General features: G+C 44.0%; 1 protein-coding gene across 4 annotated transcripts in view; it reads right to left on the bottom strand.

Annotated features, from left to right (window-relative positions):
- Positions 1-7132: 7132 nt before the first annotated feature.
- SYBU (syntabulin) overlaps positions 7133-18488 on the bottom strand; it is a 68138-nt gene continuing 56782 nt past the window's right edge. For all 4 annotated transcript variants that reach the window (XM_081950333.1, XM_081950332.1, XM_081950334.1 and 1 more), the window contains 3 exons: positions 12581-12787; positions 11218-11367; positions 7133-8940 (listed from right to left, as the gene is read on the bottom strand). In XM_081950333.1, the coding sequence (XP_081806459.1) occupies positions 7839-8940; positions 11218-11367; positions 12581-12787 (1459 nt within the window). In that variant the 3' untranslated portion in view covers positions 7133-7838. The remainder of the gene's footprint in view (positions 8941-11217; positions 11368-12580; positions 12788-18488) is intronic.

An 18488-nucleotide genomic window follows, 5' to 3' on the forward strand; every position in this document is an offset into this window, starting at 1 on the left:
CCTCAAATACTGGAATACTGCTATCATGTCACTCCTAGTTCTTCTTTTCTGGCCAAACTCAATTCCTGCAACTGTTCTTCAGATGTTTTTTGTCTCCAAGCCTTTAGTCATCTTAGTTGCTCTTCTTCAAAACTTTTTCCAAAGTCTCAACATCTTTTTTGTAATGTGTCCAAAAATTGATGCAGTATTCCAGTTGTGGCCTTACTAAGACTTCATAATGCAGTACTAATACTTCACTTGAACCGGGTTGCACTCCCCTGGACAAAGCTGGTGCACAGTTTGCATGTCCTCTTGGACTTGTAGCTTCTGGTTGACCAACAAATGGTAGCTGTGACTGGAGAGGGAGGGGAGGGCTTTGCACAGATCCATCTTGTATGCCAGTTGCATCCTTTCCTGGACTGAGAAACCTTGCTCATGATCACTCTTGCCTTAATCACATCCCATTTGGATTAGTGGAATGCACTTTACCTAGGGCTGCCCTTGAAGGCCACTTGAAAGTTGCATCTGGTCCAGAATTCAGTGATGTACACAGTATTAGGTTAATAGGTTTGCTATACTTCTATGACCTGCATTTGCTCCCAGTTTCTCTCTGGGTCCCATTTAACGTGCTGGTTATCTTAAAAGCCCTACATGGCAGGAGACCTGGTTATTTTCAGGACCACCTCTATCTAAGAATATCTGCCTCTCCACTAGATAAGATACAGTAGGCAGACTCTAGGTCAGGGCTGCCAAACTTGTAGCCCGCAGGCCAGATGTGTCACATGCTGGCCACGCCCACCCCCAGTTTAGCAAAGGGGGGGAGTTGTGATACATCACGTGACGACAATGTGACGACACAGGTTTGATACCTCTGCTCTAGATCCTTTCCCTGACCTCCTTCCACTTAATAGGGCCCCAGAAGGGTGCCTTTACTATGGCTATTCCTAACCTAGGGAATGCCCTCTGCCCAACAATTCAACAAGCCCTCTGCCCATTTTAGCTTTTGGGAAGGCCATCAAAACCTGGCTGTTTACTCAGGATAGGACACAAAGGAACAAAACAAGGGTCATTGTAGCTTACTGAGGAGCATCTCAAGGAGATCATTAAAGCTTTTATTTTTGTCTGATCTTTTTTTACGGTTTTATGGGGGCTTTTTATGGTTATGTTGAGAGCTGCCCAAAGTTTAAGATAGATGACCATGTAAACATTTTAAATAAATAAATAATACTGGAGGCGAATAGGAGATAGCACAAGGTGTACATAAACTTATTTCTTGGTGTAACTTAAGGGTTATTGCTCCTAGGCCAAGCATCCTTAATCTTGAAAATATAAGTTGCCATCAATCAATATGAGGTAAGATTCTCTAAGGAGAAAAATGAGCATTTGTTTATTCTAGCCTGGAATGAATTATTCCAGTATCTTAATATAACAAGATGACCCAGTTCTTAGGTACTTGTCAAAATCAAAGCTTGAAAGTTTTGTATGAATCCTGTGTTTTCACAGCTTGTTTAGGAACCTCCCATGATTGAGTCTCTTGTCCTCCTTTCTAATCCACCAGTCATCAAATCAAAAATAAGGGTTGTGCAAAGCTCTCATAATGGAAGTAAATTTTCTGTATTTAAAAGTTTTCCAGTTGATGTTTTTGCAATGCCAAAGGATTAGTAGTACCAGTTTTTATGTTATTTTTTCTTTACTGTTAGTGTGGACTTCTCAAAAGGAGTTGGATAAGCAAACTTGCTTACTATCAGTGGTGGTATTCAGTAGTTCAGACTAGTTCGGGCGAACCGGTAGTGATAACCTGCGGGTGGACCATCCCACCCACCCAGGCGCTATGCCATCCTATTTAGCCACGCCTTCCAAGCAGCGCAAGTGAGCAAATGCTCACATTTTGGTGCACGGCAAACCAGTGATAAAATTATGTGAAACCCGCCTCTGCTTACTGTGTACTTATCTTTTGTAGTATTAAGTTATATGCGATATTAGACAGATTGGTCTGAATCTTTAATAGACTCTAAAGTGGGGGAATCTAAATAGTAGAATGTCAGATTATTTTAGTGAATTGCTGCAGTTATTTGAATAAAGCTGACAAAATGACTATCCTGTCAGGGAATAAACCTTGATATCGCTGAATTTCATTGAAAGTAATGGGGTTTCAGTTTCTTTTTTGTTTGTTTCAATGGGATCCAATCAAAAACAACGTCCAAGAGGAAAGTTGTTAACACAGAATATTGGCAACATAATAGATTCAGACTTCTGCTTGACAAGCAGATTTGAAGAACTTATGTCAATAAAGAGACCCGCCGATTATCCAAATTGTAGTGAAGATTGTGTACAGAGAAGAGTGCAATAGATATTCCAATGGCTTGTAGTAATGTCACTCATTAGCAACTGCTAGTGCCATTAATCAACTTTCCAGCAATGTTGTTCTAGCCACCTGCTCCTTCTGGAGGAACGGGAGTTGAAAAGGTTATTGCTTGGGGGAGAGAGGGAAGAGAATAAAATAGAAAAGAAAAGATGTTTTGAATTTGAAGAAAACCATTCTGGAACTTCTATCAAACTCGTGCTTTGGCTGCGGTTGCAGCTGAAAGAAAACCCAAGAATGAAATTGGGTTGATTTTATGGGACAACTAAGGTTAGTCTGGCATCTGTCACCCCTTCCCCCCCACCCTCCTGAATGCCTGCCTGCTTCCCCTTGAGCTCCCTGGCACCTTCCTTTCTCTGTCCTCACCCTGTCCTTAGCTACCATGGCCATTGCCAAGATCCACAAATCTGTCCTAGACAAAATGACTCTGTTTTGCGTGTTCCTCACTGTAGCCCCTACTGTCCAGAACACCCAGGTTTGAGTCTAGATTTTACACACACACACACACACACACACACACACACACACACACACACACCATGGTCGTGTATTTCAGGGGTTCCTTCGTGCTCTCTGAGCATGGTTGTTTTCCTGCAAATGTTTCATGACTCCTAAGTAACATCATCAGTTGTTATCTAGTTTGGGTAGTGAAATGTCTGCAATAAAACAATCAAGCTCAGAGAGCATCTAAGACTCCCCATGTCAACCCTGAGCTACAAATATTCTTTATTTTGAACACCGATTGCTTCAAAAGAGTCGCTTATACAAAGAATATGCTAGGTATTGCTCATATGCAATTGCAGTTTGGTCTAAGAGATCATTTCTTAATGATTAATATGCTTTGAATTCCTTATCCTGAGAAGCAGTGGGCAGATGTCCTAAAGCAAGAGAAATCAGGCACTATTTTGAGGATATTTTGGACAAAGAAAGTCTCTAATGTTTAAGTCTCTAATGTTAGTGAGTATCCCATGGCTTACCACTGTTCAAGAGGATGCAGTTTTTATTTTCCAAAGGTTTTCTATCAATGATGTGGAATCTGAAGGTTCACTGGATCTTTTCTTGATTTGAAGACAAGAAATGGAGCCAAAGATCAGAATCACAACTGTGTGATTAAAAAAAACAACACCCTGCCCTTTTGGTTATAAAAGATATGCATGTTAAAACAGTGGGCTTCTGATTACAATTGTGGCCACGACCTTGGCTTATTTGACACACACATATTCCACTTAGTGGTAATGTGGTGAAAAGAGATGCCTTCTTTTCCACATAAATGCACTTTTGCCCTCTTATATTTTGAAAGTAATTGGCTGGATCTCCTCAAGGAAAGAATGGAATGGAATAGAATGGAATGTGGAAGGGACACTAGAGGTCTTCTAGTCCAGTCCCCTGCTCAAGCAGGAGAACCTATACTATCTCATGACCTCCAGTGATGGAGCGTCCACTATTTTTGGAGGCAAGCTGTTCCACTGGTTAATTGTCCTCACTGATAGGAAGTTTCTTCTTAATTCCAGGTTGCTCCTCTTTTGTTAGTTCCCAACCATTGTTTCTTATCTTGTCTTCTGGTGCTTTGGAGAATAATTTGATCCCCTCTTCTTTGTGGCAGCCCCTCAAAATACTGGATACTGCTATCATGACAGACGCAAGTCCTTTTCTTTAGACTAGCCAGACCCGAAATGGCTGCAGAACCCTGCATCCGTTCTTCATATGGTTTAGTCTCTAATTTATGCCATTGATTCCTAAACTAGCTTTGTCCAAACTGACTGCCTTAGTGCCCACCCTTGGGTGTGCGGTGCCAGACAGATGCAAAACTAGCTAAATGGCTCAAAACTGGTTAATTGAAGTGTACAACTGTAATAATACCAGTCACAACGGGAGAACTAAAATTCAGAAAACTGAAAATGGTAAATACGCCTGGAGTATGCATTTGTGTTGTTGCAAAACCAACCTCCTCCCAAATGGTTGAACAGGAAATACAGCAACGGTGATCTAACATTGGGATGTCCTAGAGCAGGGGTGTCCAACTAGATTTCATTGAGGACCGCATCAGGGTTGTGTTTGACTTCAGGGGGCCGGGATGGGCTTGGCCGGGGTGGACCTGGTCAGCTTGATGTCACTCAAGTCGGGTGCTTGTAAGCTCCGTTTTTGGCTGCGATGGCCTCCTGCAACCCCCTGCCAGCAAAAACGGAGCACAGGAGGGCCACAGGTGGCCCTCTTGAGCCTCGTTTTCACTGGCAGAGGCACCAAGGGCCATTCCTTTGCTGTTTCCAGGATGGCGCTATGGGCCAGATCTAAACACTTCATGGGCCAGCCCCGAGTCCCAGCCCTTGTATTTGATACCCCTGTCCTAGAGCTTCTCGGCCTTAAGAGTTGTTGGTGCACATAAAATAAATGATGATTGACTATCAAATTTTGGAATATGTGTCTTGGTAGAAAATGTAGTTTGAAAAGGCCGTTGAAAATGGAAATGAAAATGCAATAGTACCGTATTTTTCAGAGTATAAGACACACCTTTTTTCCTTAAAAAAGAGGCTGAAAATCTGGGTGCATCTTATACACTGAATATAGCATTTTATGCCTCCTGAAACCCCACCCCTTCACCAAAATGGCTGTGCATAGCTTGTAGGAGGCTTTCAGAGAGCTCCTGGGGGCTGGAGAGGGTAGAAATGAGCAAAAAACGGCCCGTTTTCTGCTTAATTTTGCCCCCTCCAGCCCACGGGAGCACTCTATAAGCCTCCTAAAGTCTATTCATGCCCTTTTTTTGAAAAAAAAAAAAACAGGCGTGTTTTTGCGAAAAACGGGCCATTTTGGGGAGGTTTGCAGAGTGCAAAAACTTTTTTTTTTAAATTTGCCTCTTCGAAACCTTGGTGCGTCTTATACTCCAGTGCGTCTTATACTCCGAAAAATATGGTAATCTTTTTTTTTATTTACCAAAATGTGAACTTTCCTGCTTTTAAAAATGAAAAATGTGAGCAAGGAGTATTTGGATGACTGGGTAGCTTTGCATTCCCCAAATGTTTTTTTTTAGTGGTCCTTGTCTAATGAATGTTTAAGAAAAACTATACACCAGTCACTTTCACTCTCCAACTATAATCACCCACAGAAATCTGTCAGTTTCTGCACAGAAATCCCTCTTCAAGGAGAACTTGATGGAGATGGGGTAAGAAGACAGGATGATTATATGTTGTGGCCCGCTAGTGGCCAGTGGAGCTAGCAGCAGATTCAGAGAGTGAGGAGGTTGGGGAGGAACATGGGCCAGTCCTGGAGTCTGGGGAAGGCTCTGATGAGGACTCTGTGTTGGAGGCAGAGAGGGGGCCAGAGCCATGTGCCAGTTATCAGCTGCCTTCAGAGTCAGACATCAGTGAGGCAGATGAACAGCTGGAACCTGTTCCCTGTGTGCACATGCACAAAGTTACCAGATGAACGGAACAACTAAAGAACAGGGGTCGACTTGGGAGTAAGGCCATAGGTAGATGGTGAATGGTTCTCCCAGAGGAAATAAAAGAGGAGTGAAGGGGGAGTGGAGACAATTAGTTCGCTTAATTGGTTCGTGACTCTCCAAGACTCCTTGCAGATATCAGGCTGTCAGCTCTCCAAGCCAGATAAGGTCTGTGACAGTAAATCCTCCTTTGAAGGACTTTGCCAGCTGTGAATGACCAGAATTCACTGTAAATTAATAAAAGGGGTTTTGACTAGGGCGAGTTTGTTTCATGTTCTTGGGAAACTTCGTTCAGAACATTATATTAGGAAGGAAAAATCAGAATTAAATTATGACAGGTACTGGGGAAGTGGACAGAGAAGAACAAAAGCCTTCTATCAAGAGGAAGTCCTACTTAATTGCTACAAAAGCAATGAAATTCCCCAAGCAAAAATACAGTTTCCAAGTACATGGAAGTCTTTGACTTATGACAATGGGGACCAAAGTTCCATCACTACATGAAGTGTTAATAAAAATGAATCACATCGTGTCTTACCACCTTTTATGTCCTGTTCATTAAGTCAATCACCATGGTCATTGAATCACATGGTCATTAAGCAAATACAGCTTTTCCCATTGACTTTGCTGTCGGAAGCCAACTGGGAGGATTGCAAATGACAATTGTGTTATCCTGAGATACGGACACTTGTAAATGCATGCTGGTTGCCAAGGGCCTGAATTTTGATCCAGCTCCAATGATCATAGATATGAGGACTGGTCACAAGTCGGTTTTTTCATCATCGTCATAATTTTGAAGAAGCCTAATGAATGATCTAAGTCAGGGATCTCCAACCTTGGCAACTTTAAGACTTGTGGACTTCAACTCCCAAAGCTGCCTGAGGAACTCTGAGAGTTGAAGTCCACAAGTCTTAAAGTTGCCACAGTTGGAGACCTCTTGTCTAAGTTGTGGATTGCCAGTAGTGGCTAATCCTCAAAGTTGCACATTCTACTATTGCCTTTGTTTTCTAACAATTACCAGAGAGTTTATGACACACCCAACCAGTTATGGTATTCTATTTTCTTCACTACCGGTTCGGTAGTGGGAATGTGCGCATCTGGGTATGGGCAGAATGTTCTTGATGGTTCTTGACATCAGAGTGGGTGGGTAGAGTGTCGTGCCTCTGCTCGAACCGGTGCAAAGCAGCAGCATACCACCACTGAACCCAACACCCACACCCACCCACCCACACAGAGTCCACTTGAAATTGAGATTAGCCACTACTTCAGACACCAGAGGAAACCTCTAAAGCTTGTACGTGGGTCACAGCATAAAATATCTTGTATTGTGCTATAGGTAGCTACCACAAAGACATCACTTCAGTTTCAGCATGCTTTATTTACAACATGTGATTCAAAGGGTTTTGGCTTTCTTGAAAAGACGATTAAACAAGAGGAAAAATAAATTAATACATCACACATTTAAAATATTCCTTCATAGATTAACCCCACACTTCCAGTAAGACTTCATTTAAGACTTCAGACAAATCTCGGTCAAATATATTCACAGCCAATATTTATAAACAAAATAACACGATTCAAGATCTCCACCCATCTACATGAATACACCGGGTTGTGGGACAGGGGGCAGCTTTGGTTATGATCCCTGGGTACACAAGATGAATGGAATGCGAGCGTGACTGCATCACAATTGTGCCATTTAAGAAGCGTCGACAACACATGCTGGGGCTATATATGCTGCCTTTGACAGAATGAACCCGACCCTCACATCAGAAAACATTTGGTATCACAATCCATACATCCGACCACAGGATGGAAAGTGCTGACCATGCGCTATAAATGCACTTGTGTATACACTGAATGGAAACATGTCTCCATGCCATCAATAGTTTGCTTTCAATTTCAAACAACGAACACGTTCTCAATTAAATATAGTGCAAATCAAACATTTAGGAGCAAAACAGGCAGATTCAACATGATGCACACCACTTTGTTTGTTTTAATGGCCTCACTATATATCCACCAGAATACAATCTCTTGACACACCGCTCAAGGCAGTGATATCTAACGTTGAAGAATAACCGGTTCTTGACGAAGAGAATTCAAGGCCAGCAGGCAGCAGCCACGAAACAATGCTCCAAAAGTGAAGATGGGAATTGTTCCTCCCCTCCTAGTACTAAACATCCACATGATTGTTGGCACAATGGGGGCACCAATGGCCAACAAATCTATGAGGAAGTTGCTGCTCCAATACCTTTTGACAATGTTCCCTTCGGACAACTTTGTCACATTCCCAAGGCTTCCGGTGTGATAGTCGATGAAATCCAGTTCCTTCATGGCTCGGTTTTTGTAATATCGAGAATCCATGGCCCTGGGCATGGGTTCCAATGGAGATAATAGGATAGCAGAATTTGGATCTGTTGGTGTCAAATCCACAAGCAAGTCTGAGATAATTTCCGGACGAGATACACTGGCTTCCACCAAAACAGGAGATGGGTTGATGGGACAAACCTCTTGTGCCTTGAATATGTTCTCAATCAGCTGCTCCATGCCTGACCTGTATAGCAGCATATCAGCCTGAACAGCTTGTTCCATGGCTTCACTATGATTGTCGTCTTCTACTTGGGGGCTGCCTAGGCTTTGCACCAGATCCAGATGGTTGAAAGCAGATGATGCAAAAACAGCCGGGTGACCAAATTCAGGAGTGGTAGCAAACATGGTTTCTTCAAAAATGTCATTCCCGTTCGCAATATCATCACTGAGCAGTACACCGCTATCTGCCTCTACCGAATGGTTCTCTGTGAACATGCTATCTTCCATCTTGGAGTAAGTTGTACTCATGCTGAAAGACTTGTCAGGGGACAAGTCACCTTCATATTCTAAGCTCTGGTCGTCACGAGAAGAGCCGTTCTGGGCCAATTCCATGCTCTGAAGCAAAGTCTCCAATTTCTTGTTCTGGATGTTGATGTCCACAAAATACTTCTGAATCCCTTTGTCTTTCTCAGCCAAGCTGTTTTTCATTGTTTCAATGACCTGCTTGAGTTGCTTAATCTCCTTCCGCGCTTCTTTCAAAGCAAGCTGGGCCTCCACACGATGGCATTCTTCTTCAATCCAGTCATCTCTCATGCGTGCCAGTTGAGATTTAAGTTCCTTGATTTCGCTTTCCCTAAGGAGGAGGGGAAAAAAACACATTATGTGCTCTTTTGAGAGTCCAACTCTGGGATTAAAAACATGGTGATTAATGAGGAAGCTGTAGGACAGTGGAGAGGCATTTCTTTTTATTTCTCTTGTTTGGGGACAGAATAAAATCGATCACACAGCAAGTGTTTTTAACAGTCAACAGCAGTGACGTGCGGTGAGGTTTATGACTAGTGAGGCACTGACACAGTGCTGGGTTTCAAATATTTTTAGACTTGTGGACTTCAACTCCCAGAATTCCACAGCCAGGCATGCTCAGTTCCAATTTAAAGCGACAGCATTTGTTTTTCTCCTTTGCTCCTTCTTTCTTTTTCTTTTTCTTCTCCTTCCCCTCCTTCCTCCCTCTCTCCCTTCCTCCCCCTCTCTCAAACACACACACACACACACACACACAAGTTGGATTGGACTATCTCTCCTACCCCTTCCCTCTCTCACTCACTCTCAAACAAACCCCCACACACACAAAAGTTGGATTGGATATCTTTTCCAGTGGCTTGAAAGCACCTCCTCTGCCACCCCCACCCCCCAATTCCCCTGCTGCCTTTCCCAAACACCTCCACCATTGCAAATGCAGCCTGCTGTCTGGATGGGAAATGCCTGGAACACAATAAAGCCCACCCACCACCTCCTGCTGGCAGGCTGGGGTGAGAGGAGAGGCAGAGAAGCAGGAGGGGAGCCGAGCCGAGCCTTCCAAAAGAAAGAGGCTGGGGGGAAGTGTGTGTACTACAGCATGGCTCTTTGCCTGGCTTCCTGCCTCCTCCTGTGGTCTCCTCAGTGCTCGCTTGTGCTCTCCCTCCCCAAGTGTAGTTTGATTGCAGGTGGAGCCACGTTGCCTTTTCAAACTTGTAATCAGTGAAGCTGGGCTAGATTTTTATATAGTTTTATCCAGCTGTGTGTGTGAGAGAGAGAAATGAATGGGGGCCTGGGGAGGAAGTCACTACACTTGGGGAGGGAGAGCACCAGTGAGGTTAAGCAGAGTCATCCACGGTGAGGCAGCAACTAGCTCAGCTTTTTCCTTTTACTTTTTTTTTTCATGATGAGAGTGGTGAGGCTGTGCCTCACTTGCCTCACCTGACTGCACGTCACTGGTCAACAGGAACTTTTGCCTAACTTGCTGCTCGCCCCAGCTTAAAGCAGGCAATGATATACACATGTTTTTCTTCCCAATGTTTTCTCATAACCCCCTTTCCTGTCGGGATATCTCACTGGACAAAACTAACTATTTCACTGCAGTTGTATGTTATGCTGCAGTTTTGATAATCCCATTATTCTGCAAAGTAGAATTAGAAGGGCTGACTTGTGTTGGGATACAATAACTGGAGGTGATACGATGCATATAAGTTTCAATTCTGTAAATCCATCTCAAATATAAGTCTATCTAAATCTGTATGAACAGGTGAATAGGCAACCTGATGTCCTTCAATTATTCTGGACAACAATTCCCACAATATTTTATTTTAGAAATTTAAAGTAAAAGGGTACAAGATGGCTTACTACTGGTTCACAGCAGTAGAGCAACCAAAGGTCTTTGGTCTTTCCCAACATTTATCTAGAGGTGCTACAATTTCAGAGCCTCTTGAGTAAAACCCATGTATCTATTTATCCCATGTTGATTTTCCCTTCCAAAATGGTCTATCTCTCAATGTAGTTACTTAAGCTTCCAATGCATTGTTTAGAAAATCTGTAACTTAGGTTTATAATTGACATCTGTCTAGATCAGTGATGGCGAATCTTTTTGGCACCGAGTGCCCAAACTGGAACACACATGCATGTGCATGCGTGTGTGTGCCAGAGCATCAAAAAACAGAAGACCTGTGGCTGGCATGCACATGCCTGTTTTTTTGGCTGTTTTTGGGTGGTTTTTTGGTGGTTTTCAGGCTGTTTTGGGGCTATTTTCAAGCCAGTTTTCAGCACTCCAGCGCCCGCAAAGACCAGAAAAGCAGCTGGTGACAGTGCATATACTCACTGAGCGGGCTCTGTGTGCCACCTCTGGCACGTGTGCCATAGGTTTGCCATAGGGTCTAGATCAGTGTTTCTCAAACTTGGCGACTTTAAGTCCTGTGGACTTCAACTCCCAGAATTCCCCAGCCAGCTATGCTGGCTGGGGGATTCTGGGAGTTGAAGTCCACAGGACTTAAAGTCGCCAAGTTTGAGAAACACTGGTCTAGATAATGGAAAATACCCTAATCACAAACTTCTAAACAAGCTTTGCCTTCTAGCATTTGTTTCTACCCAGAACTTTTACCTTTCTTGAAGTCTGCTCTCTGATTCCTTCAGTTTTGTTTTCAGGTGCCTCACTGTAACTTCCTTTTGTTGTAGAGGGGTCAGGTACTGTTCCGGACTGGGTGGCTTTATCCCATGGTTCTCACCGCAAGAATTGTATCGTGCTGGCCGCCTGCAGTAGGTAAAAGTTTGTTATGCTTGCAGAATTGTGTTGTGTTCTGCGTAGGTGACTTTAATTGCATTCCTATATGCTGATGTTTTTCAATTTTAGCAATTTTAAGATGTGTGCACTTCAGTTCCCAGAATTCTGCAGCCAGGAAGTCCATAAAACATAAAATTGCTAAAATTGAGAAACAGTGCTATACGCATTTACCTCAGAATAAGCACGTTAACTGGCTGCTTTTTTAAAATGAAGGCCTCTCTCTCTCTCTCTCTCTCTCTCTCTCTCTCTCTCTCTCTCTCTCTCCCTCCCTCCCTCCCTCCCTCCCTCCCTCCCTCTCTCCCTCTCCCTCCCTCCCTCCCTCCCTCCCTCACACACACACACACACACACACACACACGAGACAGAGATGGGGGGAGGAAGGAAGAAAGGAAAGAAAGAAAGAAAAAGATTTAATGTCAGATTGGGTTGAAACATGTCTTGAAATGTGGATTAATCTTTCTTTGGAGGATAGCAGGTCATTTTTTAACACTTTCCAATGAGAAATTGGCTTCAACAGAAAAAGCAAGTTTTCTCTTGTTGTTTTATTTTTTTAGAAAAGCCACAATAAAGTCTTGCCTTAAAATTACATTATTCAAATCCTAAATGTCCAAAAGCTCAACAAGCCGAACGTTAATATCTACTGTATGTTAATCATAGTAGCTACAACCCACTTACTCTATTTCTTGTAAATGATTAAGAGTCCAAGGACTAATCACACTGAAGGCAGAAGCTGCACATTTCTCCTGGTAAAAACTTCAGAACAAGCAACCAAATGAACAGGTCAAATAGGGGCAGAGATAATATAACTTAAGAGCGACACTGTGCAATGGATTTCTTTTTTTTTCTGAAGCAGATGCAGGCCAAGGAATGGGAAACGGTGTTAGATTACATCCCATCACACAAGGGAGATGGGTTCAAAAGGAAAGAAAAATAGTTAACACAGACATTAAGTTAGGAATGTGACCTTTTGAAAGATTCCTTCCTCCCAGGGGAGGCAAAAAAATAATAATAGAAGAGCTTGTTCAAATGCTCAAAACAAAGCAACTCAAAGATCAAGAGATTTCACGAGCTTGAAATAATGTGCCCTGGAGACACTCCAGTGACAGCTAGAGATGAAAGAGTTTAAAGATTTGGGAAGTGGTAGGATAGCAAGGAGATAAATATTATGCAGAAGTTCGCTTGCCTAAAAGTCGGGCTGTTATCATTTCCCTTGTATGAACCGGAATTGCTGCTGCTGGCTGAAGAGGCCCCATAATTCTGATGTGGATTGACAGGACTCAATTGACTTTTGCATAGTATCGACAACAAGTCCTTCTCACGGGCTGTGGTTGGAGGGCTGGACCCAGACTTATAAGGCAAGGAACCATGATTGCGTCCATGAGGCCCCCGGCTAAAAGAGACAACAAGGTCAACAATCAGTTACGATACGTCATATTAAAGAAAGACATGAAGCAGTTTTTAATGATTACCTTTGGCATTAATTACCAAGATCTCTTTGGCTCACTTTTACCATGGGCCAAATTAACCAGGTAGCATGGCTAGTCTAGTGAAGAGAAGAACCAGGGGAGACATGATAGCAGCGTTCCAATATTTGAGGGGCTGCCACAGAGAGAAGGGGGTCAAGCTATTTTTCCAAAGCACCTGAAGGCCGGACAAGGAATAATGGATGGAAACTGACCGAGGAGAGATTCAACCTAGAAATAAGGAGGAACTTTCTGACAGTGAGAACAATCAACCAATGGAACAGAAGTTGCCTTCGGAAGTTGTGGGGGCTTCATCACTTGAGACTTTCAAGAAGAGATTGGACTGCCATTTGTCAAGAATGGTGTAGGGCAGTGATGGATAACCTTTTCCCATCACGTGCCAAAAGTGGGGGGAGCGCAGGTCGTACGCGGGCATGCCCACACTCATAATTCTATGTGCACGACCCCCTGCGCACCTCTGTGACCCACCTGTGTGCTTGCATGCCTGCGCACATGACCCCACCCTCCCCCCTTTTGGCAAGCTATGGGACCTGTTTTACACCCTCCCCAGGCTCCAGAGGCTTTCTAGGAGCCTGGGGAGGGTGGAAATGGCCCTCCACACCCCCTGAAGCCTCCGGAGCGTGAAATATGGCCGAAAATGAAGGCCGAAGTCTGACAGGAACTGACAGGGCAATGCCTCGCGTGCCCTAACAAATGGCTCCACGTGTCACCTGTGGCACACATGCCATAGGTTCGCCATCACGGGTGTAGGGTCTCCTGCTTGAGCAAGGGGTTGGACTAGATGACCTAAAAGGTCCCTTCCAACTCTGTTAATGTGTCTGTCTAAATATATTTAAAATGCTTATTTTGAATCAATGCAGTTAGCAGAGACATTTACTGTATTCTTTCTGTTTTAAGATGTCATGCAAATCTTCTAAATGTATCAGTTTCTTCTGAATTGTTGTTTTATTCACGCACCAATATATGCCAATTAACTCAATTATACATCCATAGATAAAGTGGTCTATTGAACCAGTCCATGAGACTTTTTATACAAAATCAACTTTTCTTTTTAAAATTTGTAAATGTGGATTCACAGAACTCCTAGCTGGTGATTGCAAGTACTGAAATTATTATCTGATATAGAGTTGATGTGCTATAACGGAAAGACTACTAGACTGGGACAAAGCCATCAGAGTTTTAAAACTCTGATTGGTGGCAGATGACACCTGAACAATTTACAGCCTCTGATTTATATGCCCAAAACTAAGAATTCATAAAGTATATTTTGGAAAACAGACCACGCTCTGAAATGTAGAAATCTTTATCATGTGTGAAGGGAGTATATGATGAGCATTGACTTCATGCCTTGTGCAATTGTCCACCCTGTTGAATTAAAAATGTAGTAAGGAATAGCTAAATGTCTGGAGATTCTCAGGAATCCAGGTCATGGTGGTCCCAAAAGGGCTTTTTCAAGAGGCAACTGGATTTTCCAGTTTTTCTTTGAAGATGTTTCGCTTCTTGAATGAGAAGTGAAACGTCTTCAAAAGAAAAAGCAAAAAGTCCAGTTGCCTCTTGAAAAAGCACCTTTGGGTGGTATGGAATAGTTTACTTGTGTCGACTCCCCAAGGATTTTAAAATGACAATCAGGGTGAAATCAGTACAATTCCAGAGTCTACTGAGTGGGACTTTCCAAATTGTGTGAGCATCAGTGCAAGAGTCTTGAGAGACCATTCTGGGAGGAGTTTGACTCTGTTGCCCCCGAGGATTTGGACAGGCTGCGTGGACGGCTGCGACCCACCACTTGTTTAACGGACCCGTGCCCCTCCTGGCTGGTACTGGCAGCCTGGGAGGTGACACGAGGCTGGATCCTGGGCCTGGTGAGCGCCTCACTGAGTGAGGGATACTTACCAACCGCCTTGAAAGAGGCGGTGGTGAGACCCTTGCTCAAGAGGCCTGCGCTCGACCCAATGGAGCTAGCTAACTATCGTCCAGTCTCCAACCTCCCCTTCTTGGCGAAGGTTGTCGAGAATGTGGTGGCGCAGCAGCTCCCACGACACCTAGACGAATCCGACTATCTAGACCCACGCCAGTCCGGCTTCCGACCCAGGCACAGCACTGAGACAGCCTTGGTCGCGTTGGTTGATGATCTCTGGAGGGCCAGAGATAGGGGTTGCTCCTCTATCCTGGTCCTATTAGACCTCTCGGCGGCTTTTGATACCATCGACCATGGTATCCTATTGCGCCGGTTGGAGGGGATGGGAGTCGGAGGCACCGTTTTGCGGTGGTTCGGCTCCTACCTCTCCGACCGGAAGCAATGTGTGTTGACAGGGGGGCAGAGATCGTCCCTGAGGCCACTCACTTGTGGGGTGCCACAGGGGTCGGTCCTCTCGCCTCTCCTGTTCAACGCATATGTGAAGCCGCTGGGTGAGATCATCCGTGGTTTTGGGGTTGAGTACCATCTTTACGCTGATGATACTCAGCTGTATATTTCAACCCCAAACCACCCCAACGAGGCTGTCGAAGTGATGTCCCGGTGTTTGGAAGCCGTCGGGGTCTGGATGGGGGACAACAGACTCAAACTCAACCCCTCCAAGACCGAGTGGCTGTGGTTACCGGCACCTCGGTTCAGCCAGCTGACTCCATCGCTGGCCATAGGGGGCGAACAATTGTCCCCTGTGGAGCGGGCGCGCAATTTGGGCGTCCTCCTTGATGCCCGGCTGTCAATGGAGGACCATGTGGCAGCCGTGGCAAGGGGGGCGTTCCACCAGGTTCGCCTGGTGCGCCAATTGCGCCCCCTACTGGACCGGAGTGCCCTGCGCACGGTCACTCATGCGCTGGTGACGTCTCGCCTGGACTACTGCAATGCCCTCTACATGGGGCTTCCCTTGGGACGCATCCGGAGACTGCAGCTAGTTCAGAACGCAGCCGCGCGGGTTATTATGGGAAGTACACGTTACTCCCACGTAACACCTCTCCTGCGCGAGCTGCACTGGCTACCTGTGGCCTTTTGGGTGCGTTTCAAGGTATTGATCACCATCTTTAAAGCGCTCCATGGCAGAGGACCTAGTTACCTGCAGGATCGCATCCTACCACACACGTCCCTGCGACCTATCCGCTCACACAGAGAGGGGCTCCTCCTGGTGCCGTCTGCTAGTCAATGCCAGCGGGCGACACCTAGGAGTAGATCCTTCTCTGTGATGGGCCCAACCCTCTGGAATGACCTCCCCCCAGACATTCGAACTACCACCGACCTCCGTTCCTTCCGGCAAAAGTTAAAGACTCACCTGTTTCAATCAGCTGGCCTGGCACTTTCTTAGTTTTACCTCCCAGGGATTTATTTTATTTTAGGGTTTGGGGTTTTAATTGTGATGTTTTAAGATTAGAATTATTTATTTCTTAGTACAGCCTATTTCCCCCTCCAAATGTATCTTAAATGTAGTTTAAATGTATTTAATTATTATGAATGATTTTATTATTGACTGTACACCGCCCCGAGTCCCTTTTTGGGAGAGGGGCGGTCTAAAAATCTAAGAAATAAATAAATAAATAAATAAATAAAAATAAGACTGTCAACATTTTATGCAGAAATTTCACATAACCCTGTTGAAATCTTGTGAAATATTAACAAGTTTATATTGTTTTGGGATGCTTTGGAGTGGTTTAATGGGTCACTGACACACACAAAAAATGATAGATTTATTTATGGGATCCTTAGTGCTTTCTGAATTTGGTTGTTTTCTTACTATTTTTCATTACGAAACTAAGTAACACCATCACTTATCTGCTGGCATGGATGGTGTTATCTAGTGTGGTAGGGAAACATCTGCAAGAAAACCACCCAACTCAGAGAGCACCAAGGATCCCCAGTTCAACTCTGCGATGCAAATATTCTCTTCTGTTGATTGATATATTTATGTATTTAATCATTTAATTTATATTCCACCTTCCTGTTTGTGTGGATTGGTAAAGATTGATTAAAAATAACAAAACATACAAAATCTAAAGCATGACAGGAAACTCAATGCAATTAAAATCAAAATTAAATGATAAAATCATGTTCATTCCAATAACCAAAGACTTGACAAAAAGAAGTACATTTTGCCACGTTTCAAAGTTTTCTTGGGAAAAAAAGGAAGCTTACTAGCTGGGAAATTCTGAAAGTTGATGTCGAAGATCTTAACATTGCTGAGATTGAGAAACATTGGTTTAGAGTTGCTTGCCTGTTTTTATTTAATAATTGCTCTAAATGACAGTGTGCAGAGGTCACAAGAGACAAAGCCAGGGTTGTAAACATCTATGGTCTGAACAGGCACCATGCCAGACTGTAACCATACTTTCACTGTTTATTTTTCTATTGACTGCAAATCTAATTTTGAAGCCACGAGACCTTGATTTCTTAAAAGTACCGTTTTAAAAAAATGTTTGATTTCTAAGCACATTTCATAACAACATCATAGCATTGGCATAGTAATCAATCATGCTGACTTTGCTTTGACGACTGGTTGGAGAATCTATTCACTGGAAAATTATAGATGAATAAGTATATTTATAAATATTTATGCTGCTGTTGTTGCTATTAGTCACAAAGTATTGTCCGACCCCATGGACAACATTCCTTCAGGCCTTCCTGTCCTCTACCATTCTCAGGAGTCCATTTAAACTCACGCCGACTGCTTCAGTGACTCCATCCAGCCACCTCATTCTCTGCTATCTCCTTCTTCTTTTGCCCTCAGTCTTTCCCAGCATTAGACTCTTCTCCAAATATATACGGTAAATATTTATAACTTAACATTATGATAGATCTTTAGTGTGAACACTGAACAAACTACACATAATAAAGATCTCTCTCTCTCTCCTGGGTGTTTATGTATGTGTGTTTGTGTGTGCACGCACCCACATCTAATAATTAAAACTGTACAAAAATAAGCTGACAAATAATAGGCAGAACGCCTGGATGAGAAGTCAGCAGCCAAGAAGCAGAAAGTTTTAATTAAGGATCTCTTTGAATTGGTTTCCTCCACCCATTGCAAGGGACACTTTATATCATCCAGATGGTGGCATGGGTGTTTAGCACAGACGCATTTCGAGACAGAGGTTAGTGGCTTCCGTCCCATTTGTTTCAAGAAAAGGAGAGGGGAGGAAGGGAAAAAGAAGACATAGGATTACTGTTGTGTACCGGTGAGCCTGGCCAGCAGAGGGCAGCCGAGAATAGGGCTCCTCTGATTGGCCCAGGCGCACCGGCCAGCCGGCGGGAGAAATACTTTATTCCTATTGGTTCGTCGTCTGACAGCTCCTGGTATAAATAGCTGTCAGACGACTAGTTTTGTTGTTCCTGTCAGTGCTTGTTGCAATAAACACAGTTGCCTTAAACCCGTCTCAGTCTCCTCATTCGAGACTTAACACTGGCGACGAGGACGGGCGACGTGGAACCCTACGCAGTGCCGCAAATGGCTTCAAATGCTGCCTTTTCGCCGTTCCGGCCAGAGGCTGAGGCTTGGGAAGCGTTCCTCGAGAGGTTCGACTGCTTCCTCGTAGCACACGATCTCGTCAGCCTCACCCAGGAACGAAAGCGCGGAATCTTCCTGAACTACTGCGGGAGGGAGATGTTCGCCACTGCGAGGGCTC

This window comes from Natrix helvetica (assembly GCF_964273705.1).
Source record: "Natrix helvetica genome assembly, chromosome: 4".
NCBI classification, from domain to species: Eukaryota; Metazoa; Chordata; class Lepidosauria; order Squamata; family Natricidae; genus Natrix; species Natrix helvetica.